Source organism: Podarcis gaigeae, assembly GCF_964106915.1.
Source record: "Podarcis gaigeae genome assembly, chromosome: 3".
Taxonomy (NCBI): Eukaryota; Metazoa; Chordata; class Lepidosauria; order Squamata; family Lacertidae; genus Podarcis; species Podarcis gaigeae.
Genome location: NC_139680.1, coordinates 81,512,293 through 81,538,009, shown reverse-complemented (window position 1 = coordinate 81,538,009; position 25,717 = coordinate 81,512,293). Strand labels below are relative to the sequence as shown.

Sequence of the window (25,717 nt, the reverse complement as noted above, 5' to 3'; positions counted from 1 at the left end):
GGCTAGATGAGGGTGAAGCTTAATCTGGACAATATGGCGGTACTATGTGTGAGGTAACCAAATGCCCTGCATGGAAATCTGCAATGAGCCTCAGGCAGACCTGCATTCCCCCCAAAGGACATGTGCACAGTTTGGGAGTTCTGCAGGGCTCAAAAATAAAAGAAAGAGTTCAGGTAGCAAATGTTCCAGGAGTGCCTTTTAACAGCTGAGGTTGGTACACCAAGTGTGACCCTATCTTAACAGATGGAACATGCTTCAGTTACCCATGCTCTGGTGACATACAGAATTGACTATTGTAAGGTGCTTTCCATGGGGCTGCCTTTAAATACAGATCAGGAATTTATAAGGCTGCAAAATGTCTCTGTCTGGGTAATGGCAAGGGCCAAGTGGATGGAAGATATAACCAGCAATACTCGTTGTCAGTTTTCTGGCCCAGTTTTAAGTTATATTGACCTTTAAAGCTCTAAATGGTTTCCAAGGCCATGCTCTAGCTGTTCAGGCCCACAAGCAGTCATAAAAAAACTTATTTACCATGGCCTTTTCATAACTCAAACTCAGTGTTGTCTATAGCAGAGTTTTTCCCAGCTCTACCTGGAAATGCCAAGGACTCAACCAGGGACTTTCTACATGCAAAGTTTTTAAGCATTCCTAAAGAAATAACACAACACTTTATAGTGTTAAATAAATTGTATTTGACTGTAGGCAATTCTGCAACACCCAAAATGTCAGACAACACAACCAAGTAACTTATATGTTAAGTATGCTATAATTAAGAAGGACTGAAATATATAAAAACTATAATTCCTATGAATTTTAAGTCTGTCACAGGCAAGGAGGGGTGCTATAAGCAAAGTTCTCATTCTGACTAACCGCCAGCATACTATAAACAGTAAATTCTCAAATGATCAGTTGATCATGATGTCACTGTGCCCTCTGGATCCAAGCAGGACTACACAGGGGGCAGGGGGTTGGGGGGGATCATTTAAACACATCAAAATCCTGGCAATTTGATTTCTTCAAAATGATGCATGCCATCTTTAAATATAAAATATGTTTCAAGAAAGTTTGACTTCCTTATTTGAACTAGATCCCACTTTGAAGTACATGTGTGGCCTCAGTATGGGCGTGCTAGGAAGAAATAACAAAGGACTGTATTCCTCATTGGAAATTTATATAATGTCCATGTATGTATGCTTATGCAAGCCAAACTCTGTAGTTCAGTCACAAGAACAATCCAATTTGTAAGAGGAGAAAAGAGTGCCTTTTTCCTTGGCTAAATGTTGTAACTTTCAGAGAGATTCATCTACATGTCATCACAAATTTAAACCTGACAGCTAGGAACTTTAAAGGTATTTGAGAATCCCCCCTCCCCCAAAAATCTTCCTTTAACAGGCAAATGTTAAAATACCTGTTCAACCAGTTTTAGTGTTATTCTGCAACGTGAATGTAAATAGTATGTTGTAAAGGCTCCCAAAAGCTGTTTTAATTCCTAGTGGACTCTAGATTTTAACTGCCAGATGTGAATAAACTGTCTTCCACATGTTAAATCTGACTTAAACATTTCAGGGATATAGACCTGCATATATCAGGTACCAGTGTTTGGCCAAAGACCTTTTGAACACACTTAAAAGAACTGACAATCCTTAGAAAGTTAACAAATTTGTTAGCTTTTATGGACTATAGTCTACTTTATCAGATCCATGAAGTGTTATCCTGACTTCCTGTGTGTAGATAGATAAATACCATTTCCAGGCAGGATATTCAGACTGCCATGGAGTAATCAGTCTGATTCAGGAGGGTAAGGTTGAGAAAGCTATTAAAAGCAGCAGCCAACACTCCTACCCCCCATGATGTATCCTTCTGATGGAAAGGGTAATTCTCCATCCTATCTTCCTAAATGATCTCAGTTCACATTAGTTTGATTCAAATTCTACCTTCCTTTTTCTCAATCAAGTGTCCACTCAAGCCAGTCACTCCAAACTGCATCTTCCATACTCCCACCCCAAGATAATGAGGCTGTACTTCCTTTTCTTATTCAATATGAAAGTGTCTGCAACTGCTGGTTGGTAGGTAAAACATGGCAGGGGGAAAGGAAAGGGCTGGTATAAAGAAAGCATTAAAATCTGCATTTTATAACAACCTTAAAATGGTGTGTGGCAGATGGTAGGGTTTAATTAGATTAGACTCTGCTAGGTACAAAACTTGATTTCTAGATGCATCAAGAGCTCTAGTGTGGCTGCATTTCAAAATTTATTTTGCACCTAGCAGAGTCTAATCTAATTAATTTATCCTACCATGGGCTGCACTCCAATGTAATTAGATTTGATTCAGTTCTGTTTTGATTCAGTGCAACCTGTTTTGCACATAGTAGACTCTGGTCTACATTCTGGAGCTCCTGACTTGTTCCCATTTCTGAACCTTTGAACTCCAGGTAACCCCAGAAGTAGTTTCTGGTTAAAATCAGCCTGACTGACCCTGGAGCCATGGTTTAGCATATTATTTTTGTACACTTCCACTTCCAGTGAACTCTACCTTGTAAAGACTTGCTGAGGCTGAGAAGAGTTCTCTTTTTAATATTTTTTTGTTTCACACTGGAGAATACATTCTACATTGCTTTGCACCGCACTGCTATTTGTTATTTTGATATTGGTTGTTTTCATTGTTTTATATTATAATTTTAATTGTACACTATAGTTATTTATAGGGATGCAGGTGGCGCTGTGGTCTAACCCACAGAGCCTAGGGCTTGCCGATCAGAAAGTCAGCGGTTTGAATCCCCGTGACAGGGTGAACTCTGTTGCTCAGTCCCTGCTCTTGCCAACCTAGCAGTTCGAAAGCACGTCAAACCGCAAGTAGATAAATAGGTACCGCTCCAGCGGGAAGGTACATGGCGTTTCCATGCGCTGCCTTAGTCATGCTGGCCACATGACCCGGAAGCTGTATGCCAGCTTCCTCGGCCAGTAAAGCAAGATGAGCGCCGCAACACCAGAGTCCGTGACTGGTCCTAATGGTCAGGGGTCCCTTTACCTTTTTATAGTTATTTTAATTATATTTTGTAACCTATCTAGGATCATTTGATGAAGGGCAGGCTATTAAAATAAATAAATAATTAATTAAAAAACCACGCCTCCTCCCTGCGTTTTAAGCACCAGCATAAAGAAAAGTAAGGTACAACTCTGGTTACCTTTTCAATTCTCACTACACTTTATCTTGAAAATTGAAGCAGTCACAGCACTACTTCTTTGGAAATATCACTATTAAATAAACTTTTTTAAATACTTTTTTTAATAATAAAAGCTTCTATCTGTTGGTACCTTAGTGCAAGGACACTCTGCTCTATTATCTACCATAAATGATCTGAAATTACACACCAGTAGTCTAGTCTGCCCACCAACAAAGTTGCAGTGGGAAACCCTTCTCTTAGCACATTTAAGTTAAATTCTACCCAGTCATTCCTTTTCTATTACATGGACAGATACTATTGCCTTTGAAAAATGAAGAAATACTAAAGAACATATGCATGGCTTAACAGTTGTGAACTGCTTAAAATACTTGGGACATCTTTAAAGTAACAATAATAATCTAGATCAGTGTTTCCCAACTGATGCTCCATGGACCCAAGGAGGTCCACATAACCCATCCAGGGGGTCCGTGGCACCATTCACATAACAAAAACTACCACAGAGATATCAGAATTTTCAAAAGTAGGGGGATCATAGCCTGGTTTTTGAAAAACAGGTTGTCCACGGTACTTAGCTAATTGGGAACCACTGCTCTAGATTATACTTTAGATGTCACAGTCCCAAGTACTTTCCTTTATTGTAGAACAGTTTTAGTAAGGAAGCAACACCAAGACAACTGCTCCCAATTCTAATTTTACACAACACCTTGATAAAGCTGCTATTTCAAAGAACAATCAACATACACACAGCAAGTCCCCATGGCTGATAGCAGAGTATTTCAATGGCAATTTCATATATGCATTTTTTCTACCCGACAATATCCTGTGTATTTATTCATTTCCTAAGCAGAACAAGTAATTATTTTTCTATATAGACACTAGTAAAGAAATTCCTGGTCTCTCTAGCTATACCATTATATTCACGTAGACAACATACCATTTAACACTAAACAATTAAAGGTGCACTGGACAGCTTATGCTACTAACATCTTTTAACCAGGCAGGAAAGACAGAGCAAAGCAAATAAATGTATAATCTTTCACAAACCTGAGAAAAAATAAGAGTATTAAACATCAATATCAACTTGTCAACTGCTCAGACAACAGAACATATTTGACTAAGAACTTTAAAAATCAAAAAGTCTGCACTTTACAGGGTGCTGTTTAATTATTTCCCTACCACATTTGGGATGTTTTGGGTATTGTGCACAGAGCTATGAAAATCCAGATACCTCTACAGCAGACAAAAGAACACAAGTTTGCTCCACCTGTCTAAAAAAGCCCATGCATACTTTACAACAGTCTCAACGTGCACTGCAGCAGAAAACAAATCAAGCCACGCCTTGGGCAGAATGCAATTGTGTGGATCATCTCTATTCACAGGCTTGAAATATCCTTGGATTGGGAAAGCGAAGTCTTCCAGAGGCAACAAGGAACATATGTGTAATTACAATAGACACTAGTAAGTAAACTCTGATCAATTTGCCTTTTCCCCACAATAAAAGTCACCTTCTTTATTCAGGATACACAACCAAGCAAAATATCCAAAAGTCATTATTCACGTACCACAACAGAAAAAACATTAAATCAGTGTATTCAATCACAAAACCAGAAACATCTCATTTGTTAACACTATTGCTCTAACACAGGGGTCTGCAACCCACGGCTCCGGAGCCGCATGTGGCTCTTTTACACCTTTGCCGCGGCTCCGGGGCGGATACTAGCGAGGGGAGGAGGCGCATTGTGCGCCCCAACACTCCCCACTGTGGCGGGCGCTGTACTGGCTGTGACGTCGCATGGGGGCGATGCGTGCGTTAGTCACGCGCCATCCCGACATCACCTTCCCGCCTGCCCGCCCGCTACATTGTAAGGGGCATGTACGCAGGTCACTGTTTTGAAGGGGAGTGAAGAACACACACACACACAAAAAGGTAACTTGTTAATTTAACTTTTATTTCTATGAGGAGGAGTAATTCTGAGGGGTCAAACAAAGAAATAATAAAAAAGTGACCAAAAAGTTATTTTTATAATGACGAGTTTTGCAGCTCCCAGTATTTTTTCTTCGGAAACGGGTCCAAGTGGCTCTTTTTGTCTTAAAGGTTGCAGACCCCTGCTCTAACATCAAGCATGGGATACAGAATAAAAAATTACATATTAGGCCTTTAAGGTGATGTGCCAAAAATAATTACAAATCAAGTACTAGTGAATACAGACTTACCTTCAATTCTTTTTAAAGCTGACAGGCAAGTATCCCGGCTTGGAAACTCAAAGGGATTACTACAGGTCCTAATAGTATCACATTCGCATTTTCCATTGATTATATTGCAGCCTGTTATGAGGTTTTCATTGCAAGGCTCAAATCCAAGTAGCTGATCATCCCAGTTTTCATCTAAAAACCAAAATGAAACAACTATAATACCAGTAGGTCATTGATTTGTTTCATTTAATATATTTTGCCAAACACCTACACATCTAAATGAAAATATTAAACTCAGCTTTAGCAGGTACACTATGAAGTTCTGTACAGTTCACATTTCATGTTTGTATAACTTCATCACAATTTTTAAAAAAGTTGTGTGTGAACCTATAGCACTTCTATTCACCACAGAAACTTCAGAACCACCTTATTCGCTCTTTCTCTTTTTAAAGGTGTTTCTAGCACCTGTAACAGAATAGAGAATATAAAATCCAGAGCATCCTACAGGCTCAGACAAGGCCCTTTATTTTCAAGTCATAACCTCAATTTTGAACAAACGACACTAACTTTCTAGAGGTTTAGACTACCCACCAAGTCCCAATTAGAGTCTCTGTGAAAGAAGTCTAAGCAATGTGGAATATTGGTAGCTTTTCATGAGAAAAATGTGTATATGTATGTATTTCCACTCAATTATGGACTCTGCCTACTCTTAAATCACCTTTTATCCAGCACCTGCATCAGTTTCCATAATGACTGCATACAACATGGATCTGAAAAAGGCTTTGGTGTGTCAAGATGTATATGATCTCTTATCACATTGTATTTCCCTGCTTTTACTCCAAATCACTGACTGTTCACCACTAGAAACAAGTATACCTGGCAGATAAATGTGTTGCTCATAACTTATAGCTCTGTCTTCTGCAAAGTTTTAACGATACAGTAGCTGCTATAGCACATGATGATACGCATTGACAGATGTCTGTCATCTCTTCAGTGGTGTAACTACAAAGGGGCAAAAGAGGCATCTATACTAGGTAAAAAAAGGATAAGTACTTTACAACGATGGGGTGGAAGTTTTCAACCCATAACTTTTTTTCCCCCATTTCCACTTTTAGAAATACAATTACATAAATGGGTCTGAGTTACTAACTATTAAGTTCCTCCAAGTGTTACCAAAGGGTGCTATTTTATTTTACAGAAACACCTTTGTTCAATTTTTTAACTCTTAAATTTCAAACAGTATCTTTAGACATTCAAACATACAAGCAAAATAAAACATTTTATATTAGGAAATGCAAACTCCTCTAAAGTTTATTGACTGAGCATTTTCAACATAATTCTGGGTTTCTTGCCTGACCATTGAAAATGTAACAGAATATTTTTAACTGATCATTAGCTTTTAATATGATTTCATAACAAACAGAATACAAGGCATTATATTCATTTTTATTATGGTGCTTCTACCTACTCATGAAAGTTTTAGACTTTCCCAATTAGATGATATTTTCACATTTCCTGAATTAAATTGGAGTGGTTATCTTTAATTTTATTATTTTTTATATTTTGCTGGAAGCTGCCCAGAGTAGCTGGGAAAACCCAGCCAGGTGGGTGGGGTATAAACAGTAAGTTTTTATCATTATTGGGTACCCCCCCAGATACTAGGTAATCTAGATTCCGAAATATCTACTTGGGGTTCCTCTCCATGGTATCTTTTCCCATTATGCCTCAGGTTACGAACATGATGCCTGCGGGAGTCAACCCGCAACGTTCACAACCTGCAGCAGCGCACGCGTGTGATGCAATTTGGCACGCATGCACAAAGCGTGATTTAGCACTTCTGCGCATGTGTGAGTGCCAAAACCCGGAAGTAACCCATTCCGGTCCGTAACTCGAAACACGCAACCCACAGCGTTCGCAACCCAAGGTATGACTGTATCTCATACCTTTGTTGTCCCTGAGTAATTCCGTTGTCCCTGAGAGGGGGCAATGACAATAAAGATATTATTATTATTATTATCTGTTATAGTCCACTGCTTATGATAACCAAACCATTCTAATTTTGCAGCTTTATATTACATTCCAAGATATAAATGTACGTAAATATGAAGTATGTTTAAGACTGGCTTTATTTCCTCTGGGTCTCTCAAAATTGGGACTATAGCAGCTGCATGAAGATTGACTTAAATAATTACCTCCTGCATTTTGCCCAACAATTCCTGGATGTGTTCCAACAGACTCTGCAATGTTAAATAACAATGGTGACAGTGAGCATCCTTGACAAGTGCCACTCTGAAATTTAGAATTTTTCCAATTTTACATTATTCACAAATATTGAGGCTGTTGGATGGCATATATCAACTGAGCAATAAAATGAAAACTATTCCCAATCTTTTTTACAGAAACTGTAATTGATACCTCCATTTTACTCTATCAAACTCCTTTTTGGCATTTATAAATAACAACCCATATGGAATCTTTGTTTTGTATCATTAGGTGCCATTTTACCACTCTTAGGAAATGCCACTTGATCAGCCTTGATATATTTGCCTATAAATATATTCAATCTTTCCACCAAAATATTGTTCTGAAAGTTGAAGCCCTAATTGAGTCAGGCAATGAATGGGTGGCTGGCAGAACTTCTGTTTCTAAAAAGACTACAGAATATTGGATGAGTATCAAGTATCATTCATTTCAGGGTGTATACAACAAAAACGTCCAAAAGTGTCAATTTTATTCATTATATCTCATCACTATAACTGTATAATACATGTTTCAGGGAATTATCACCCTTCAGGCTATATTAGAGAATAAAAGAAAAATAATCAAAGTCTAGTTGAAGTCAAAACCACACTTTTACAGTTCAATTCATACAGTATAGCACAATGTAAGCTTTAGTTAGGACTCATTAAGCTTTAGTTAGACTCCATTAAGCTTTAGTTAGGACTCATGTTCAGAATGTACTCTTCAAAAAGCCATTCAGTTATCCTAAATCTGTTGTTCATAGCACCATATCATATTCTTCTACCAGGAAATTGATAGGGTCACTAAGGTAATTTTCCTACTGTGGTAACCTGTTCACTATTTTCTCCACTACTTTTACTTATAAACAAGGTTGCGAACACACTTCAACAACAGAAAGTGAAAAAAGAACAAGTTTAACTTAAAGCATAAACGAAAGGAACAAATCAAATGGATGTAGCCATGCAGGTACTATTCTTTCATACTTTCTGAAAAGATGAGGCCTCCTAGTAAAACAACACAGAAAGATGATCAGCCAAAAGTAATTGATGTAAAAATTAAAAATCTCTTTAAAAATATGTTTCAAAATATCACAGTATTTTCAAAGTGCACTAAACGTAATACTACAGGCATTAGCCAATAAATCCTCCCAACCATCAGAATACAATGATCATGCTTCATGGAAGGAAAATTGCACCCAGCAGTTCAGTTAAGCAGGCTACCTGCTTAAAAAAACAGCAGTATGACCATTACTTCTTGCTGATGCAACATCTCAAAAGTCAAATAAGTAACTGGTATGCATTCTCATCATAAATCAAACATCTGAAAAGGCTCTTGGGTTTAAAATCTGTCAGACAAATATTTGAAGCTGTGTAAAAATTCATTAAATTCTCACAGCTTTTACTGTTAATGTTGGTTTGTAAAGTAATATTTTTTTCTTCAACAAAGGAAATTAAAAACAATATATATCTCTAGTATATCTTCATATGGAAATTGTTCCTTTAAAATGCAGATAGAATGATGGAAACGTAAATGATTACTGCTAGTCCTCAATACAGTGAGACTGATAGCTTTAATTATAGGATAAGTACTAGAATATTTGTACTAGAATAACAGGACAAGAAAATTCAAGTTAATTCAAGAGGGAATATATGTAATATACAATAGTATTTCTGTTTGTAAACATACTTCTCCACACTTTGCAATGTAACTGCTTCAGGTGTATCTCCACATACAAAATATTAGGAACAAAAACTTATTAACTATAGTCTCTCTATTGAAATACTCATGACAATGAAGCCAGAGATGAGGAAACTAGTAATATGGAAACTGGTTGCTAAAGCTGAATCAGTGGTCAATCATGATTGCATGTGATGGAGTAAATGTGACACTAAATGGAATTCTGGAAATGTCCAACATCGAGAAGCAATCCTGATAGCTAAAATAATAGGACCCAACACTTATTACATTGTCATTTCTTTTTTGGAACTGTGTCTGTCAGGACTAGAAAAAGCATTCATAGTTACCAGGATAAATATTCTGGAAGCCAACCTCAAGTTTTTCAAGCAAACGAGACAGTGTTAAATTTCTTAGAAACCTAGCTTAATAATGTCATTGAGGTCTTCACTGAGGGACCCCTGGCCATTAGGTCCAGTCGTGGCCGACTCTGGGATTGCGGCGCTCACCTCGCTTTATTGGCCAAGGGAGCCGGCGTACAGCTTCTGGGTCATGTGGCCAGCATGACTAAGCTGCTTCCAGAGCAGCGCACGGAAACGCCGTTTAGCTTCCTGCCGGAGCCGTACCTATTTATCTACTTGCACTTTGACATGCTTTTGAACTGCTAGGTTGGCAGGAGAAGGGACCAAGCAACGGGAGCTCACCCCGTTGCAGGAATTCGAACCGCTGGCCTTCTGATCGGCAAGTCCTAGGCTCTGTGGTTTAACCCACAGCGCCACCCACATCCCTTCTCAGTTCTATACAAGTCAGATATTTGGGGGGTAAATGTCTTATATGCTTAACAGATGAGGTGACTAAATTACTGCCAGTTACTTGCATTGGTTCCATTAATTTGAATGGGAACCATGGTTTCACAGTGATCTCAAAGTGCAACTAACTTGGTATGGATCCAACTGGATATCATCAAATTATTGGGAATAGAATAACACATTTTCCAATGTATTTTAAAACACTGATATATAATATTGCAGTATATTAGTAATGAAATGAGAATATATTAGCGAACTGAGATGAAGAATTTAACTTGCTTACTGATCAAAACGGAATAAATCCTTACAGAATTTTACATCAGATCTTCAATTCCCACTAATATAGCAAAAACTGATTTCAAGCATAGCATATGCTCTCTCCCCTCTTCCAAGGACTCTAAATACTGCAGAGGAACCCAATAATGAGTTATATTACATAATGGAAACCTATAAATTAGAGTTGGATCCAAGTTGCTAGCCGCAAACTTGATCACTCTTGGCCCCTAAGTTTGCAGGGTCAATGTGAATACATAATTTTAATAGTTGATACCCCATTCAAAATAGAAATCCATACAGCTGATCAAAAGTCCTGACTATTAGTCTGCCTGAACCAATAGCTTGGCTGTTGGCTCCTCCCCTTTCACTCATTAGATCTCATTAACAAGTTCTGTAAATAGCCACATGTCTACTCTCCTATGCCAAGTAAGCATCATCCTTGGAAGATCAAGGCAGGAAACCTTTGTAAGCTGCAGAAGTAATGATACAGTGTTACCTCTGGTTAAGTACTTAATTCGTTCCGGAGGTCCGTTCTTAACCTGAAACTGTTCTTAACCTGAAGCACCACTTTAACTAATGGGGTCTCCTGCCGCCGCTGAAACACGATTTCTGTTCTCATCCTGAAGCAAAGTTCTTAACCCGAGGTACTATTTTTGGGTTAGCGGAGTCTGTAACCTGAAGCGTATGTAACCTGAAGTGTATGTAACCTGAGGTACCACTGTACTAGAAAAAATTACTAGCGGGAAATGTAACAGTAATCTTTTGTGGACAAGTAACTTTGTAGATTTGTTTCCAATACTGGTGAGTGAGCCAAAAATGGTTATTAAAGGGATTTGTAATAAGATGGGCTAGCAATAAACCTACATTTGTAGACTTATTTGCAAGGCTGCATGGTCAGTCAGTCACACTCCGATTAATAGAGGGTGGAGACACAGAGACAACAAGGCTTTATGTTTCAGCAAGTTTCAAGCAACTGCATTCTTCCCTTCCAGAATTCAGACCAGAACCTTTTTACTTCAGCTATCAATTTCCACAAATTAAGAACATTTAGGATTGCAATCCTATACATGTTTACCTGGGAGTAAGTCTTCAATGGGCAGCCATTGTGGAGGTGTGCCACTATACACATAGCTGCCCAGCAGTGTTGACTGGGGGAATGAGGGAGGAGCAAGGCAGTGATGTGATGCAGGTCAAGCAATAGAAGCACTGAACTGGTTCCCCCACTGCACCTGCACCATGCTGAACTCCCCATAACTTCACCCCACTTCCTCTCAGTAAGCAAAGTGATACTGTAGATAGGAGGTCAGGTGTGCTGCAGTGGAGCTCCACACTAGTTGCCCTCACTTACTTCTAAGTAGACATGTACAAGATTGTATTGTTAAAGTCAAAACGTTATATCCTGTAACTAAACAAATGACAGTTTAACCCACACATTTACTTTTCTGTTCCTCTTTTATTGTTTATCTTGCATAGCTAATATTTCATATTGCAACTTAAACAAGGCAGGGGATTGTGTCATTTAAATGATGCCCGGTTTCCTACATTTGCCTGCCCTTAAATGATACCCCAAAATCTGCTGTCTGAGGCAAGCTGCTTTCTTCTAATTAAAATGGCTAGCCCTGCATCTTGTACATTAAGTATTATACCAAGTAATTAGTATTTGCTTTGATATCTGCAGAACACTGAGCAAATATTAGCAAAATGCCAGTCATGACAGGCAGGTGTGGGGTGCTGGCTAGTGTCCTGCAAGCATCTCCAAGAGATGCTTCCCTGCAAAAAAATACATATACTTTCCAGTAGTTTGGGCCAACCATTGTAAGGGATAGAGAGCATGCTTTGTCCCCCATAAAACACTATTTGTAAATAAAGAACTTACTTTTTCCCTGTATGAAGGCATGTCAGACACAAGTTTCATAGATAAATAGGAAAGGCACATTACCGAGCTAACGAACAATCTTACCATGTCCCAGACATTAAGAATCAAGTACAGTGGTACGTCGTACAGTGGAACTTAATTCGTTCTGGAGGTCCGTTCTTAACCTGAAACTGTTCTTAACCTGAAGCACCACTTTAGCTAATGGGGCTTCCCGCTGCCGCGCGATTTTTGTTCTAATCCTGAAGCAAAGTTCTTAACCCAAGGTACTATTTCTGGGTTAGCGAAGTCTGTAACCTGAAGCGTTTGTAACCCGAGGTACCACTGTATGACCTTTCCTCTGAAGTGTCCCTTTCTGTGTTTTCCTTCTTGTTCACACAACAGCAAAACAAAAAGTTTGGGACTCTTGTTTCAGTATATTGGGACTATTGTGTGGCTGAAATGACAAACCATGGCTAACTGAGCATAATCCTGGCTTGCTTGTATGTCCAATTCTAACCAGTATCAATAACTATGGTTAGTGCCAACAATTCAAACTATGGTTTAGGAGTACTTGCTTCTGCTAAACTTATTTTATTTAATTTTTTTTTGCTCAAATTTTAAAATATCTGAGCAGTGTACTTAACATTAAAAATAACAGTTGAAAACAACAGTACATCAGCAGATGCACCAGCAGCCAGTAATTAAAAATTCAGTCAGAAAAGGCGAGTAAATAAAAAGTTCATAAGCATTCATTTGAAAGAATATATAATTGGTGCATGCCTTATCTCAGGTGGTAACACATTCCACATTAAAAGGGTGACAACATTGAAAGCAAATATTAGGAACTCTCAGTAGCCTGGTGCCAAGATGTTTAGGAATTTCTAAGCAAGTAACAATGTCACACTGAATCTGGCCTGGTAGTATATTGGTAGCCACTGCAGTTGTGTCAACAAAATGTTTAATGCATGGATGATGGTTGGCTCTTGATAGTAATCAGTCTTGATATTATCAGTACATGGATCACTGTGGTCAGATCATCCCTGTCCAGCAATGGCTGTAGCTGCTGTACCAGCCAAACATGATAGAAAGCACTCCTAGCCTCTGAAGCCAAAGATGAATAAATGAGAAGGCCCCAAAGATGAACCTGCTCTTTCAAAAAGAGTGTGACCAGTAAATGTCTCACTTCCTGGACACAAGAACAAAACATCCAAAGGGCCTCTATCTGCCAGGATTCAATACTGGTTTATTGTCCTTCTTGTACACCACCACATCCAGAGAACAGCTCAAGCCTTGAGTGTCCACTTCTGAATCACAGAGAAATAGAGCAAAGTGTCATCAGCATAATTAAGACATTGCATTCCAATTGACTGCTCCCAATGATTTCATGTAGATTTTAAACAGTATTGGGGGTAATGTGCCTGGGGTGGGTGGGGGTGAAAGTGAGAATGAGAGAGAGAGAGTACTACTCTCTGGAACCAGTCCTGCAGTTAGTAGCAGAATCTCTAAAGAATAGTGCCTCCAATCCCCAGCCCAAAAAACCAATCCAGGAGCATACCATGGTTGATCACATCAAAAGCCACTGATCTCACATTGACACCAGATTGTGCAACTGCAACAACATAATAATATATTTTATATCTTTTAAGCTTTCTGCATTTTATTCAAGTTGGTTTTAATTTTTGTAAGACATCTTGAGTCCCAATTCTGGGGGGAAGGCGGGGTATAATTATTATTATTATTATTATTATTATTATTATTATTATGCACAAGAAAGCAGCAATTAGAACCTCCAGATGAAGAGGATGTAAAAAGCTAAGGCTGAACATCTCAGTCTAGTTGACTACTCAAATATCAAAACAGTTCAGAATATTGCAAGCAATATTCACATAGAAGCAGCACACAGAAGCTTAAACCAGACTCACTTCATAGCAAACAGATTTGCCTGAACAGGCTACCACATAATCCTGCCAGGTTTTTTTTTAAAAAAAATGATACTGCTATTCTTGAGCAAAACTGTAGCAACAGTCAGTTGCAGTACTAACTGCAGTCAGAGTTACAAAACGTTTAATGAAGTTAACTTACTAAATCCATACATCTTTTATATCCCAGAGTACTTCTTTGGAAATCAGTATTTATGATAAAGGTGCTGCATACCAATATAGCCTTTGAAGATTAACAAGAGAAACATGCCAAGGTGTCAAAGGTAAGACTGAAGGCATTTTCAACAAACTTTACAATCAACAAACATCTTCCCTGAAAATGTTTATTGTGGTAGTAAACTAGGAATTGCCAATATTTTGCAGTATTTCAATCAACTGCCAATTCCTGGAATATTTGAGGAAAGTAATAAGAAAATGATATTAAAATGACAGATCAGTGTGGAGAATCTTTTGCAGCCCAAGTACTGCATTCCCTTATGGGGTTGGGTGGGACCAGAGGCAAAAAGTGGGTGGAGCAACAGACTTTACTTTTACCTTTTTGTTAGCTTACATTCCAGTCACACAAAATTCAGAGAGCTCAGCACACACACATCCGTCCAGGCAAGCAAAAAGCATTAACATAGTTAAGTGCTTTTGCTTGGCTGGAATGTATCCTTGAGGAGAGCACAGAACAGGGACAATGAGGAGTATGTTTTAGGGAAGGTTCTACAGAAGAGAGACCTGAGGTTCCGTTCCTGTTATAAGTACTGCTTTTGTGACAGTACAAAGTTGATCACAAACATCTCCTACAAAAACCAACATAATTCATTAACTGTAAACTAGAACTCATTTACAACCAATGAAGCTATATGTTCGAAGATTCATGACAGATAAAAGTAGGCACGATTTCCGGCATCTGGGCATGCACAGAAGCGATTTCCAGCGTTGTGCTGCGCTGGCCCGGCCCACGGAGGATCTCCACGGGAGTGATACAGCCCATGCCTGGTAAGCCTTGTCGACCTCTGGACTAGACAAATTCATAGAAGAGAGGGCTATGGCAAGCTCCTTGCTATGATGGCTGTGCTCTGCCTCCACAGTTGGAGGAAGCAATGCTTCTGAATACCAACTGCTGCAAAGCACAGGAGGGGAGAGTGCTCTTGTGCTCAAATCCTACTTGCAGGTTTCCCACAGGCATCTGGCTGGCCACTATCAGAACAAGACGCTGGACTAGATGGGCCACTGACCTGATCCAGCAGGCTCTTCTTAATCTCTTATGGAAATTTAGCATAAATTTAGGAAGCTATAGTATTCAGATCCAGGGAACCTGGGACACTTATAGAGCACTAGCCATAGATGTGTTATTTTAGAATGCTTTATATGGAAACAAGTAGTTTGATGCTGTATATTACTAATTTATTACATTCATATCACAGGGAACATAGGAAGCTGCCATATATTGATGCTGACAATAGCTCCATCTAGCTCAGCATTGTCTACAATGACTGACAGTGGCTCTCCAGGATTTCACACAGGAAACATTCCCAGCCCTACCTGGTGATGAAGAGGATTAAACATGCACACAAAGCAGGTGCTCAACCAGTGAGGTACCGGTAGGTCACACAGAGACAGTGCCTGGAATAAGGTCACTGAATGAGCTTTAGGCACCTTATGTCAATCAGCTGCAGCAACTTCAGACATTCATCACCAATTCTTCCCCTAATAAAAGTAGCATTGCTTAAGAAAAAAAAGCTTTATGAACTTTTACAGAAGTATTGTAAAAGAAGTATTGTCTAGCGCTGTTATGGAAAGGGTCAGGACTAAGTTGAGTCCATGACATGCAAATATTCCAGAAGGGAAGGTGAAGGTTTACACAGTTGAAAGGAAACCAAACTATTTCTAAACACAGACCTCCCTGAAGACTATTGCCAAATGTTAGAATAGTTTCCAGGCCAAATACTGGAAATAGTTTAAATAGTAGTTTATGTCCCCTAACCAAAGCCAGCATGGACAATGATCAGGGATAACAGGAGCTGAAGTCTGGAAGGCTACAAGTTCCACACTACTTTTATAGATCTATATTTCCCAGCTGCCCCCCCCCCACCCCAGGAAAGCTAAACAACTGTTTATTGGCATCACATACATGACCCGATTACATTGGAGTGTCTCTCCAGTTCAGCACCAATCTTTTCTCAGTAATTAAAATGGTGTCAGGGCTTATTTCTAATGCAACACATCTGCTGTCAATACTGTTAAAATAGTTTTGAGTTGTTCCATGCTCGTTACTTATATAAAGGTTTATGAAATTAGTTACATGAGTTCATATGGTACTTTACCACAAAGGGATCAAGACCAGCGGAATACCAGTAGCATTGCAGCTTTCAGCAAATAACTGTTGAACTATGGAATCATAGCTAGAGCAATGTTAAAAAGGAACTCCACAATGGTGAATCTAGGAAGCAGAACACAGAGTATAGCTACAGTATAGTAGCAAGTAGTAGTTCCAGTCCTGAATGGATATTTTTCCAAAATCAGATTGCACACCTAATGCTGTTATATAAAATGTTATGTAAATATATAAAATAAATTTTGTTTTCTTCTGAGAACATTTAAATAACACCCTTATTGTTAAGATATCATGACATTACAAAAATATCAGTCAGCTGCTGTGTTTGCTTTATTCTATTTAATACATACTGCTTTCAGAAGATCTGAGATAACAATTTGCCACTGCCGATTAAACCATGATCCATGTTAATAACCACTGGACTGAGAACACATTTTTGGCTGTGTCAGTGTTTTTCATGAACCCATCTAAAAGCTTTAAAAAGAGTTCTACATTGTGACCAGTAGGGGTCGTTTCAGGATAAAAATTCTATTGTAAGAAAGACTGAAAAGAGAATAGATTTGTAAAAATGTGAAAACCTACTCTTTTGTGGCAGATAGGCTTTCATCTACAAATGATATTCATGTCAAGACTGTTACCAGTAAAGCTTTGTTGTATCAACAGATAAAAAGAAACAGTAAACTCAACCACTGGTCCCAATTCAATTGTTGGAATCAGTAACAGATTTTAAGCTCTAATATTTTTATGTGAAAGCTCAAAATAATCTTATGAACGTGTTGCCAAATTCAAAGCTACTAATACTTCAGCCCAACTGGTGACCAAAAGCTTCAACTATGCATACTCATGCAGCTAAGTGATTTATATGGCAACAGTTTTGCTAATTTCTATAGACTGTTTCTGTGGGATAATTGGAACTGGGACAGCTGGGTCTAATGTCAAGTCCACACTAGCTGAAGTCTCTTCTTGAGAGACACTCCATATTATTTTCAGCAGGGGAATGCCAGATGTGCTTTTCATTGAAGTCCAGCATTGCATCACTTCTAAAGAATTATAGTTCTCCTAAAACTGCCAGAAAGCTCTAGACTGCTGTACATTAAAGGAGACAGTGTCAAAACATTATAGGAAGTTTTCAATATAATTTCCCTCTTATATAAAAATTAAGGTGTAGTTACATGGAAAATATGCAACATCTGAATGGAAGATCATGACAGATATTTATTCACAACTTAATATGCTTGCATGCTCCTTATATTTAAACTCTCCCCATACAAACATGTAAAGCAACTACAACTCCAAACAGTTGTAAAAGCCTGACAGATCCATGCCGATTCTCATCATGTTCAGAAAACCCAACTGATAATGTGCAAAGGAGAGCTAACGTGTACAGAAAACCACATCTTATTTATATCATAACCAAGAGTAGTAAAAGTAAAACTAAACTATGAACAAATGTATGTACCAATTGTTAAGTTTAAATGTCATTTTGGGGGTTACAAGGGCACTAGCTATCTTTAAACAGTTGGAGTGTGTGCTTTTTTATGACTTTACTACCGTTCTCCAGAGGAATTCCTGAACTCACGGCTGCTCTCTAGCGGATCTACAAAAATCATCGTTTTAAGTAACCAATGAAAAGGGAGGGGGAAGACAAAAATTTTCCATATAAATTTTGATTCTCATCTGCACTATAGTATCTCAAACTTTCCTAATGTTTGAAGAGGTGAAAATTGGATAGATTGAACTCTCTCGTGCCACTTACACAGCTATCAGGCAAAATATTCATATATTTCCATTTTTTTGACTAGAATATATTATGAAGAAGACTGACGTACAATACAAATTATAGCCAACTGAATTGCCCCCTTTTCTGCATGAAAATGAAAGGTGGATTTCTGCCCCCCCCAATGATGCATAAAGTGATGAGTGTAAGCATTTTAAACATTTCAATAGATGGTCACCCTTTGATTCTTTACTGATTCAAGAATTCTCATTCAATACTGATTACAAGCCATTTGAATCCAGAAGATTGAAAAGACAGGTGTCAATCTGACATTTCAAAAACATATGAAACAGGGCTAATAGGTAAGCAATATCATCCAATATAAAGCTACTCTTATCAAATAGTCTGCATGTTGCAATGTTTCTGAAAATATACCATTAAACAAAAATTATGCAATTATGATAGCTTTCAAAACTATAATTTCAGAAAAGCTGGATTGCTACATGACAATCAATAGCCATCTGCCTGCACATCTGGACTGGGGAGGGAATCAAGACACTGACGACTGTAGCCCTAAATGCACTTACTAATATACAACTCTCACTGTCTCACTACTAGGTGGAAAACATGGTTAGTGATGGGCTGCAAAAACAGGTTGAAAAAAGAGCAGACCAAAGCCAAAGGAAAAAGAAAATCGAACTGTTAGGACTAGAGATACCTACATTTAAAAAATAAGGAAGAACGTATCCCGACTTCAGGAAAAAAAATACGCTTTTTCCATGCCCTAGTTCAAAAGCCACTTTAAAATCCACGACCGTTGGGAACAATAAGCAAAGGGAGAGGGAAATGTAAAGGACGAAACAGAAGAGGAAAACGCAACATCCACCTTGTGAGGGGGAAGCAATCGGTTCTATACCGGCAAAACACACGCGTGCACATACTACTCTGAGCCACTGTAGCATTAAAGAGAGATGCCTCCTCTTGGTTGTGGTTGTTTTTTAAGCAGTGCAGATTGGGGGGTGAACACCTGCATATGATGTGGGCAAGTATGGAAAATAACTATGAGGAAAGGGGGGAGAGAGGGGGAGGGGAGAGAAGAGTCAGAACATGCAATCGACGGAGACAACACGCCACACTAGGAAACCCCAACCTTTCCTTCCAATCTACCTACCAGCTTACACGGTACATGCAGCCAACATTTCACCCTACAAGTGTACTGGAAAAATGGAGTGGCTTGGCGGGGGTGGGGTGGAGAGACCCCCGAAGCACCAGAATACTTTCAAAGTGGGGTCTGACAAGGGCCCCAGTCCTCCCCGCCCCACTTTCCTCCCGGAAAGAAATCCCCAGTGCCTCTCTCCGCCGCCGCCGCCGCCCCCCAACCTCCCAAGACACGCGCTAGCTCGTCGGTCCGCGCCGGGGTGGAGGGACTCCGCGCCCCTCCGCCTGGAAGCAAGAGGCGCCCGTCCGCCTTTGGAGGGGCTTTTTGCCTTGTTACCTTCGCAGACGCCCGCTTCGTACTCCGTGAGCGAGTCCCCGTTGAGCGGCGGGCGGATCACGCAGCGCAGCCCGCGGTCGCAGGCGCCGTGCAGCCCGAAGAAGCCCCCGCAGCTCTCGTTGCGCTGCCGGGCGCACATGAAGCAGCAGCCGCAGATGTCCATCACGACGCCGCCGGGGCAGTTCTTGGGCTCCTCGCAGCGGGACTCGTCGCAAGGCAGGCACACGAACGCCCGCGTCCCGGACGCCCCCAGGAACGCCACCGCCAGCAGCAGCCGAGGCCAACCCGCCGCCCAGGGCCAGCCGACGCCGCCCCGGCGCCGCCGCCCCGCCGAGACCGCTGCCAGGTACATCCCGGCCAGGGCCGAAAAAGCGCCCCCGAGTCCGGCAGGGAGCAGCCCAGCCCCGGCGACGCCTCAGCCGCCTCTCCTCCCCCGGCTGCGGCCCCTCGAGAAAAGTTTCCTCAGCGGCGGCGACTCCAGCCAAACTTCTACCGCGGGCGGCTTCCCGCTCCTTTCGCCGTCGAGAAGCGCCTTCCGCCCGCTCCTCCTTGACGGTGCCTCCGAAGCCTGCGGTCTCCCCTCAGCGGCCCCGCGCGCGACGGCGGCGACTACGCAGCTGCTATAACGGGCGCCAGAGAGAGCACGAGACGAGCCTCAGCAGCTCCACCAACAAACTCGCCTCCCGACTCCGGACTCTTTCGCCGCCTCAGACTCCTCACAAGCTCTCCCAGAGCTCCGCCCCGCCCCAGCGCTCTTGCCATTGGGTAGCGGCGCTCCTGACTCCGCCCCCAAGGCTGCTTTCGTTCCCGCGGATTGGGCCGCTCGCGCCGCCCCTCTCTCTCCCGGAGCCTTTTCGCTCTGTTGGTGGATGGAAGTGGGAGAGGCGCTGCTGCTGCTTGGGCTCCGCGGCGGCTGCCTGCCTGCTTCCCTCCCTCCCTTCGCGCTCTGCCCCTCCCCTGCCTGTGGCGCTGAGTTCTCAGAGGCGGGCCCGGAGAGCGACCAACCGGAGGTCAAGCGACATGCCCAGCCAGTCCGGGAAAAGGCAGTCGCGGGTGGGAGGGGCCCTAATTAAATAAAGGGCAGCACTGATTGCGAAGGGGAGAGGTGGGGAAGCGAGGCTGCGGGCGCGCCTGCACCGAAAGTCAACCTGGAGGCTGCAAATCCGAATGCGGGAAACTAATTCCACACGGCGCTTAAGTTCGTCACTAGTTTTCCCCTGCCCCTTCTTGGCCCGAAAGCGAGAAGAAAGAAGAGGAAAGCTCGCGTATCCAAGAATGCCAAAAATAATGTTATTCAGTTGAAAACGTCATGCTTGCAAAACGCTCATAAATTCACGATGACATCGGAACACCATAATAAATATATAATTGGGGGTGCCCACCCCAAAATACGATCTGAGCCAAGGCAAAGCACACACCCAAGCAACATCAAAAAGGTTTCTCTGCTATACTAATAAATGTGCCGCCCCAGAACATCCTGTGAGCACATGGCACACACAAGGGTGTCTGTGCACACTGAAGATAGTCAACAATAGGGATGGCTATTCCAAAATGTGCTTTGGGTCAGCATAAATCATAGATACATCTTCTAAGCAAACAAAATTGCATTTGCACATACCAATGGATCCAGCCAAGCTCAGCTGCCTGCAGATGCATGGTACAAACAAAGGCATCTATGCACACCAATAACGGTGATCAATAAAGTCAATCCTGTTTGGTGGGAGGCGTTCCACAGGGCAGGTGCCACTACCGCGAAGGCCCTCTGCCTATTATTATTTATTAAATTTGTATACTGCCCTATACAGGTAGATCACAGGGCAGTTCACAACATAATGTTACAATATAAAAAACACAAAATATATAATAAAGACCAAGACAACCCAATAATGCCCCCTTGTTCCCTTCTCACCAGAAGGTCCTCTGAATTGGACCTCAGTGTCTGGGATGAACAACGGAGACAAGATGCTCCTTCAGGTATACATGGCCGAGGCTGATTAGGGCTTTAAGTTCAGCACAAACACTTTGAATTGTTCTCAAAAATGTACTGGAAGCCAATGTAGATCCTTTAGGACCCGTGTTATATGGTCCCGGTGGCTGTTCCCAGTCACATCTGGCAGCTGCATTCTAAATTAGTTGTAGTTTTGCAGTAGTCCAAGCAGGAGATAACCAGAGATAACATAGGAAAAAATAAGCACCCCAAAATATGCCTTGGGACACCTCTAATCATAAACCCACATGTACAGGATTTGTACACTCTTGCACACTGTTTGCCTAGTCGCTCCTTTAGGTGCAGCTGGATCCCATTTCTACTGACACTCAGAAAGGAAGGCAGTGCAAGTGAGCAAGCAGTGGTGGCTTCTCCTTTCAGCTGCATTCACTTGTCCACTGTGGATGGAAGGTGAGTGAAAAATGCCTCTGCTCCCCGTTCTGTCTGTGGTGAGAAGGTGCAGAAATGGTGTTTTAAAAGAGCAAAGAGGATGGAACCTGTCCTTGACCAGGGTAAAAAGATGGGAGGCTGCAAAAAATTCTAGGATTAGGAAACTTGACTTCTCTCTTCACCGTATTGTGTGAATTAGAAGTTTGTTATTGTGGTTTTAACCCCATCTTGCTCCAAAGGTTTTCTTTTTTAAGAAGGTTGTTTTGCAATCGAAGATGATAGATGTTCTTTATTTCAGAAAAACAAGCCTCTGGCGAATGAACCACAAAGCTTCCCTGTGATGCTCCTTTTAAAAAAATAAAATTGATTTGACAGGTAACCCTGCTTTACAGGCACAGCCTGAGGTGGGAAACTGTGAATTGCTCTGAGGTGGCTTGGTGATTGAAAAGTCATGACATCCCATAAAAGTGTGCCTTTGACCTCCCTGGGAAACCGCTTGTAGAGCAGGGGAGTGGGTTCAAAAGCAGCAAAATGTCCTTGTTTCTCTTGGGCCTGAAAGAGCCTGCAGGGAAGTGTGGGCCAAGTCATAAAGCCAGAAAAGGAGTGACTAGAGTAGCCTTCCTCAATCTGCTGCCCTTCAGGTATTTTGAACTCCCACCAGCCACCAGAAGACATGTAGAGTCTTGGCTGTGACTCCAAGGGTACCATTTGGGTAGGACAGAAAGCTAATACACCCCCCCTCCACCAACACATTTTCAGACCATGTGTGATGAGTCTTAGGCTGAGCACTTTCATCTCTGGCCTACTCCTTGGCAACTGAATCTTCTTCCTACACAAAACAGCCTTAACACAGTGCCCCTGTCAGTCAGCAGGCAAATGCTCAGGAAGGATTTAGTTATCTGTTTACCATGTGAATGGAATCTGTGAGGAGGCAGCATGCCTCTGATTCCCTAAGGCTGAGACATGCAACAGAGGGCATCTGTCTCCAGTCTCCACTGTACCCAGGTTGGATAAGTTTCTGAGACATTATCTGGAGATGGCCACTGATGGGCATAGTGCTTGATTAGATGGACGTCCGATCTGACCCAGATGTTGTTAAGCTGCTCACAACAAGTCAGCAACACGACACATGATTCCTCTTCAGGGGAATTCAGCCTTCTGTCTTTTCCATTCGCATCAACCCTGAGCTTTTCAGCGGCCCTCTCATAACAGCACATGAAATAGTTTGTGTGTTAACTTTTCTGATCTTAGCAAATGAAGTCCCCAGTTGAATCCCTGGCCTGTACTGGAGCAAAGATCAAAAATCTTTCCCAATAATCAGCAAACCTCCTTGTCAAACAGCTCCTGCAAAATGGAACATTCCTCCAAAGGAATACAAGGATATGAAATAACTTAAGCGAGAAAAAGGACAAGAGAGGGTGTGAGTCTGCATGGTGGAATGAAGGCCCAATTGAATTAAACATCTGAACTGCAGCCCAGGGGAAGAATAACGAAGAGTGACTAATGAGAGATGGGAAATGCTGAAAACAAACACAATGCCTACTCACTTCGCTCTCAGCAAAGTAGTAAGCCCCCAAGAGGGCAAGGTGGAAATATAAAAAGCAAAGAAGTCTAGCAGCTGTTTGTGTCTAGCAGGGCCTTGTTCCTGACAATGCCAAGCGTTCATGACATACACCGGTACACGTTGAAAGCAGGAATGAGTAATAAACACATGGAACTGAAATGCTGAGATGCTATAGCTTGTAAGGATATTTTGGCAGTGTTATGTACTGACCTGAATCCTAAAACAATAGGATCCAGAATGCAGCAGTCTGATTGGTCTGCAGGAGCCACCCAATCCAGCTGCAGGTGGAAGTGAATCAGCGACCTGATTGGCCTGCAGGAGTAGCCTGGAATTAGCCAATCACGCGGGGCCCATTGTGTAAATAATGTATATATAGCTAGACTGTTTCTGTTGGGATGCACTTCAGCTGCTCTCTTCCCCTCACCCCATCCCACAAATCTGTTTCAGAGGGCTGGAGGATTTTCCAGAACAGATTTTGACAGAGGGTGCAGGGAAAAGAGAGGAAGGGGAAGTACCATTGCATGACTAGAACTCTGCTCATTCAGTGTGGGATACAACCCAATGCATGTGTTGGGAAGATTATTGGGGTAGAAAGTGCACTTATGCTGAGACCATTGCTTTTCAATATTTGCCTGGCTTTTTCAGGCCTCATCTGCACCATCTCAAAATTCTCCTTGTAGGTTGCCTGTTCCTGCATTTTTTAGCTATGAATCACATTATGCTTACACTGTCCAGGTGGCATCTCAGTTTCTCAGAGCTAAAATTCGCTTTTTGCCTAACTAGCATGAAAAAATATTCTAAAATGATTATATTCCACTGTGCCATGCAACATGTGTTTGCCATATCACGTTTTTGGGGTTATCCTATTTCCCCCTCAGCTCCTCCTCTGTACTGCTGCCCATACGCCATACTCCACCCTCCAAACCTCAAATCTCCTTGTCTCATTTCTTTCTCGTTGTAGCTGATATTCATTTCCAAGGGCACCCTTCTTTTCTTTCTGGGTAGATTTACCTAGAAAGAAGCCCCTTTGCACTGTGACTGAGTTGTTGTTTGTATTAAAGGAACACAGGGTGGATTTTCCTGTATTCACCAGGAGTGAGCTGTTGCAATGGAACAATAGACACCCTCCGCAAACACTTCATTCTTAGCTAGACGTAGTTGTGAAGTTTAGCCAGAGTGTAGTAACAATCGAACAATGCCCTCCAAATAGGTGGGGAAAGTGGAGAAGCAAGGGAGTAGCATAAAAAATGATGTGACATGACCAGATCAAAAATACTGTTTCACGCTACCCTAATTTATGAGTGGTGCGAAATTCCAGGGGTTCCAGAAGCATACCCATGGTTCGTATTTCCCTCAGAATGAGGCACAGAGGAGACTGTGGTGTCTTTATGATACATGGTTTATTTAAACACATAAACAACCTGATCCTACGATGGAGGGGTTCACAGCATTATCACCCCAAGAGGGTCCTGCCTCTCCCATGCCTGCAGCCTTGGATTGTGGCAGAAATCAAGCATGCTCCTGACTCTCTGGTTTCAGCCTGCTTCCTCCTCAAGCACAACTCAGATCTGTGCTACAATGGAATGTGAGAACAGCAATCAACCAGCATTGATATGGAACCGTGAAGGGCTGCAATGAACAAATTAGATGGGAAGTGTGGATTTCCAAAGGCTGTGCTGAAGAGCCCTCAAATTTCCTGAAATGAAGCTAGAATTTTTTAAACAGCCATTGAAAGATTGATGTTAGTGAATGAGTGATTTTAACTGAGTGTTATTAACCAGCCATATTTAGTTTTTATTGTTGTTAGATATCTTGAAAGATCCCCTCTGAGGGTAGGATGTAATTATTTTAAATAAATAAATGCAATAAATATTAGGTACAAATTTACTAATGTTCACATACAGTGCTGGCTTTAGAGTACGAAATGAGCTCTCTTACATTGCTATTTAAAGATATTAATATTTCATTACATTTGTCCAGAAAAGGCTTTTAAGACAAATGGGTAAATTTTAATTGGTAAATCAATCTTAGGAGTATATTCATATTTTTTATGGAAATGTTACTTAACA

General features: G+C 41.3%; 1 protein-coding gene across 2 annotated transcripts in view; it reads right to left on the bottom strand.

The window, feature by feature from the left end:
* Positions 1-20,445, bottom strand: part of CRIM1 (cysteine rich transmembrane BMP regulator 1) — a 125,626-nt gene extending 105,181 nt beyond the window's left edge. The window contains exons 1-2 of one of the 2 annotated variants that reach the window (XM_083732220.1): positions 19,708-20,445; positions 5,399-5,569 (exon numbers count right to left, since the gene is read on the bottom strand). In XM_083732220.1, the coding sequence (XP_083588346.1) occupies positions 5,399-5,569; positions 19,708-20,059 (523 nt within the window). In that variant the 5' untranslated portion in view covers positions 20,060-20,445. The remainder of the gene's footprint in view (positions 1-5,398; positions 5,570-19,707) is intronic. The other variant, XM_083732221.1, reaches the window with a different exon arrangement.
* Positions 20,446-25,717: the final 5,272 nt, after the last annotated feature.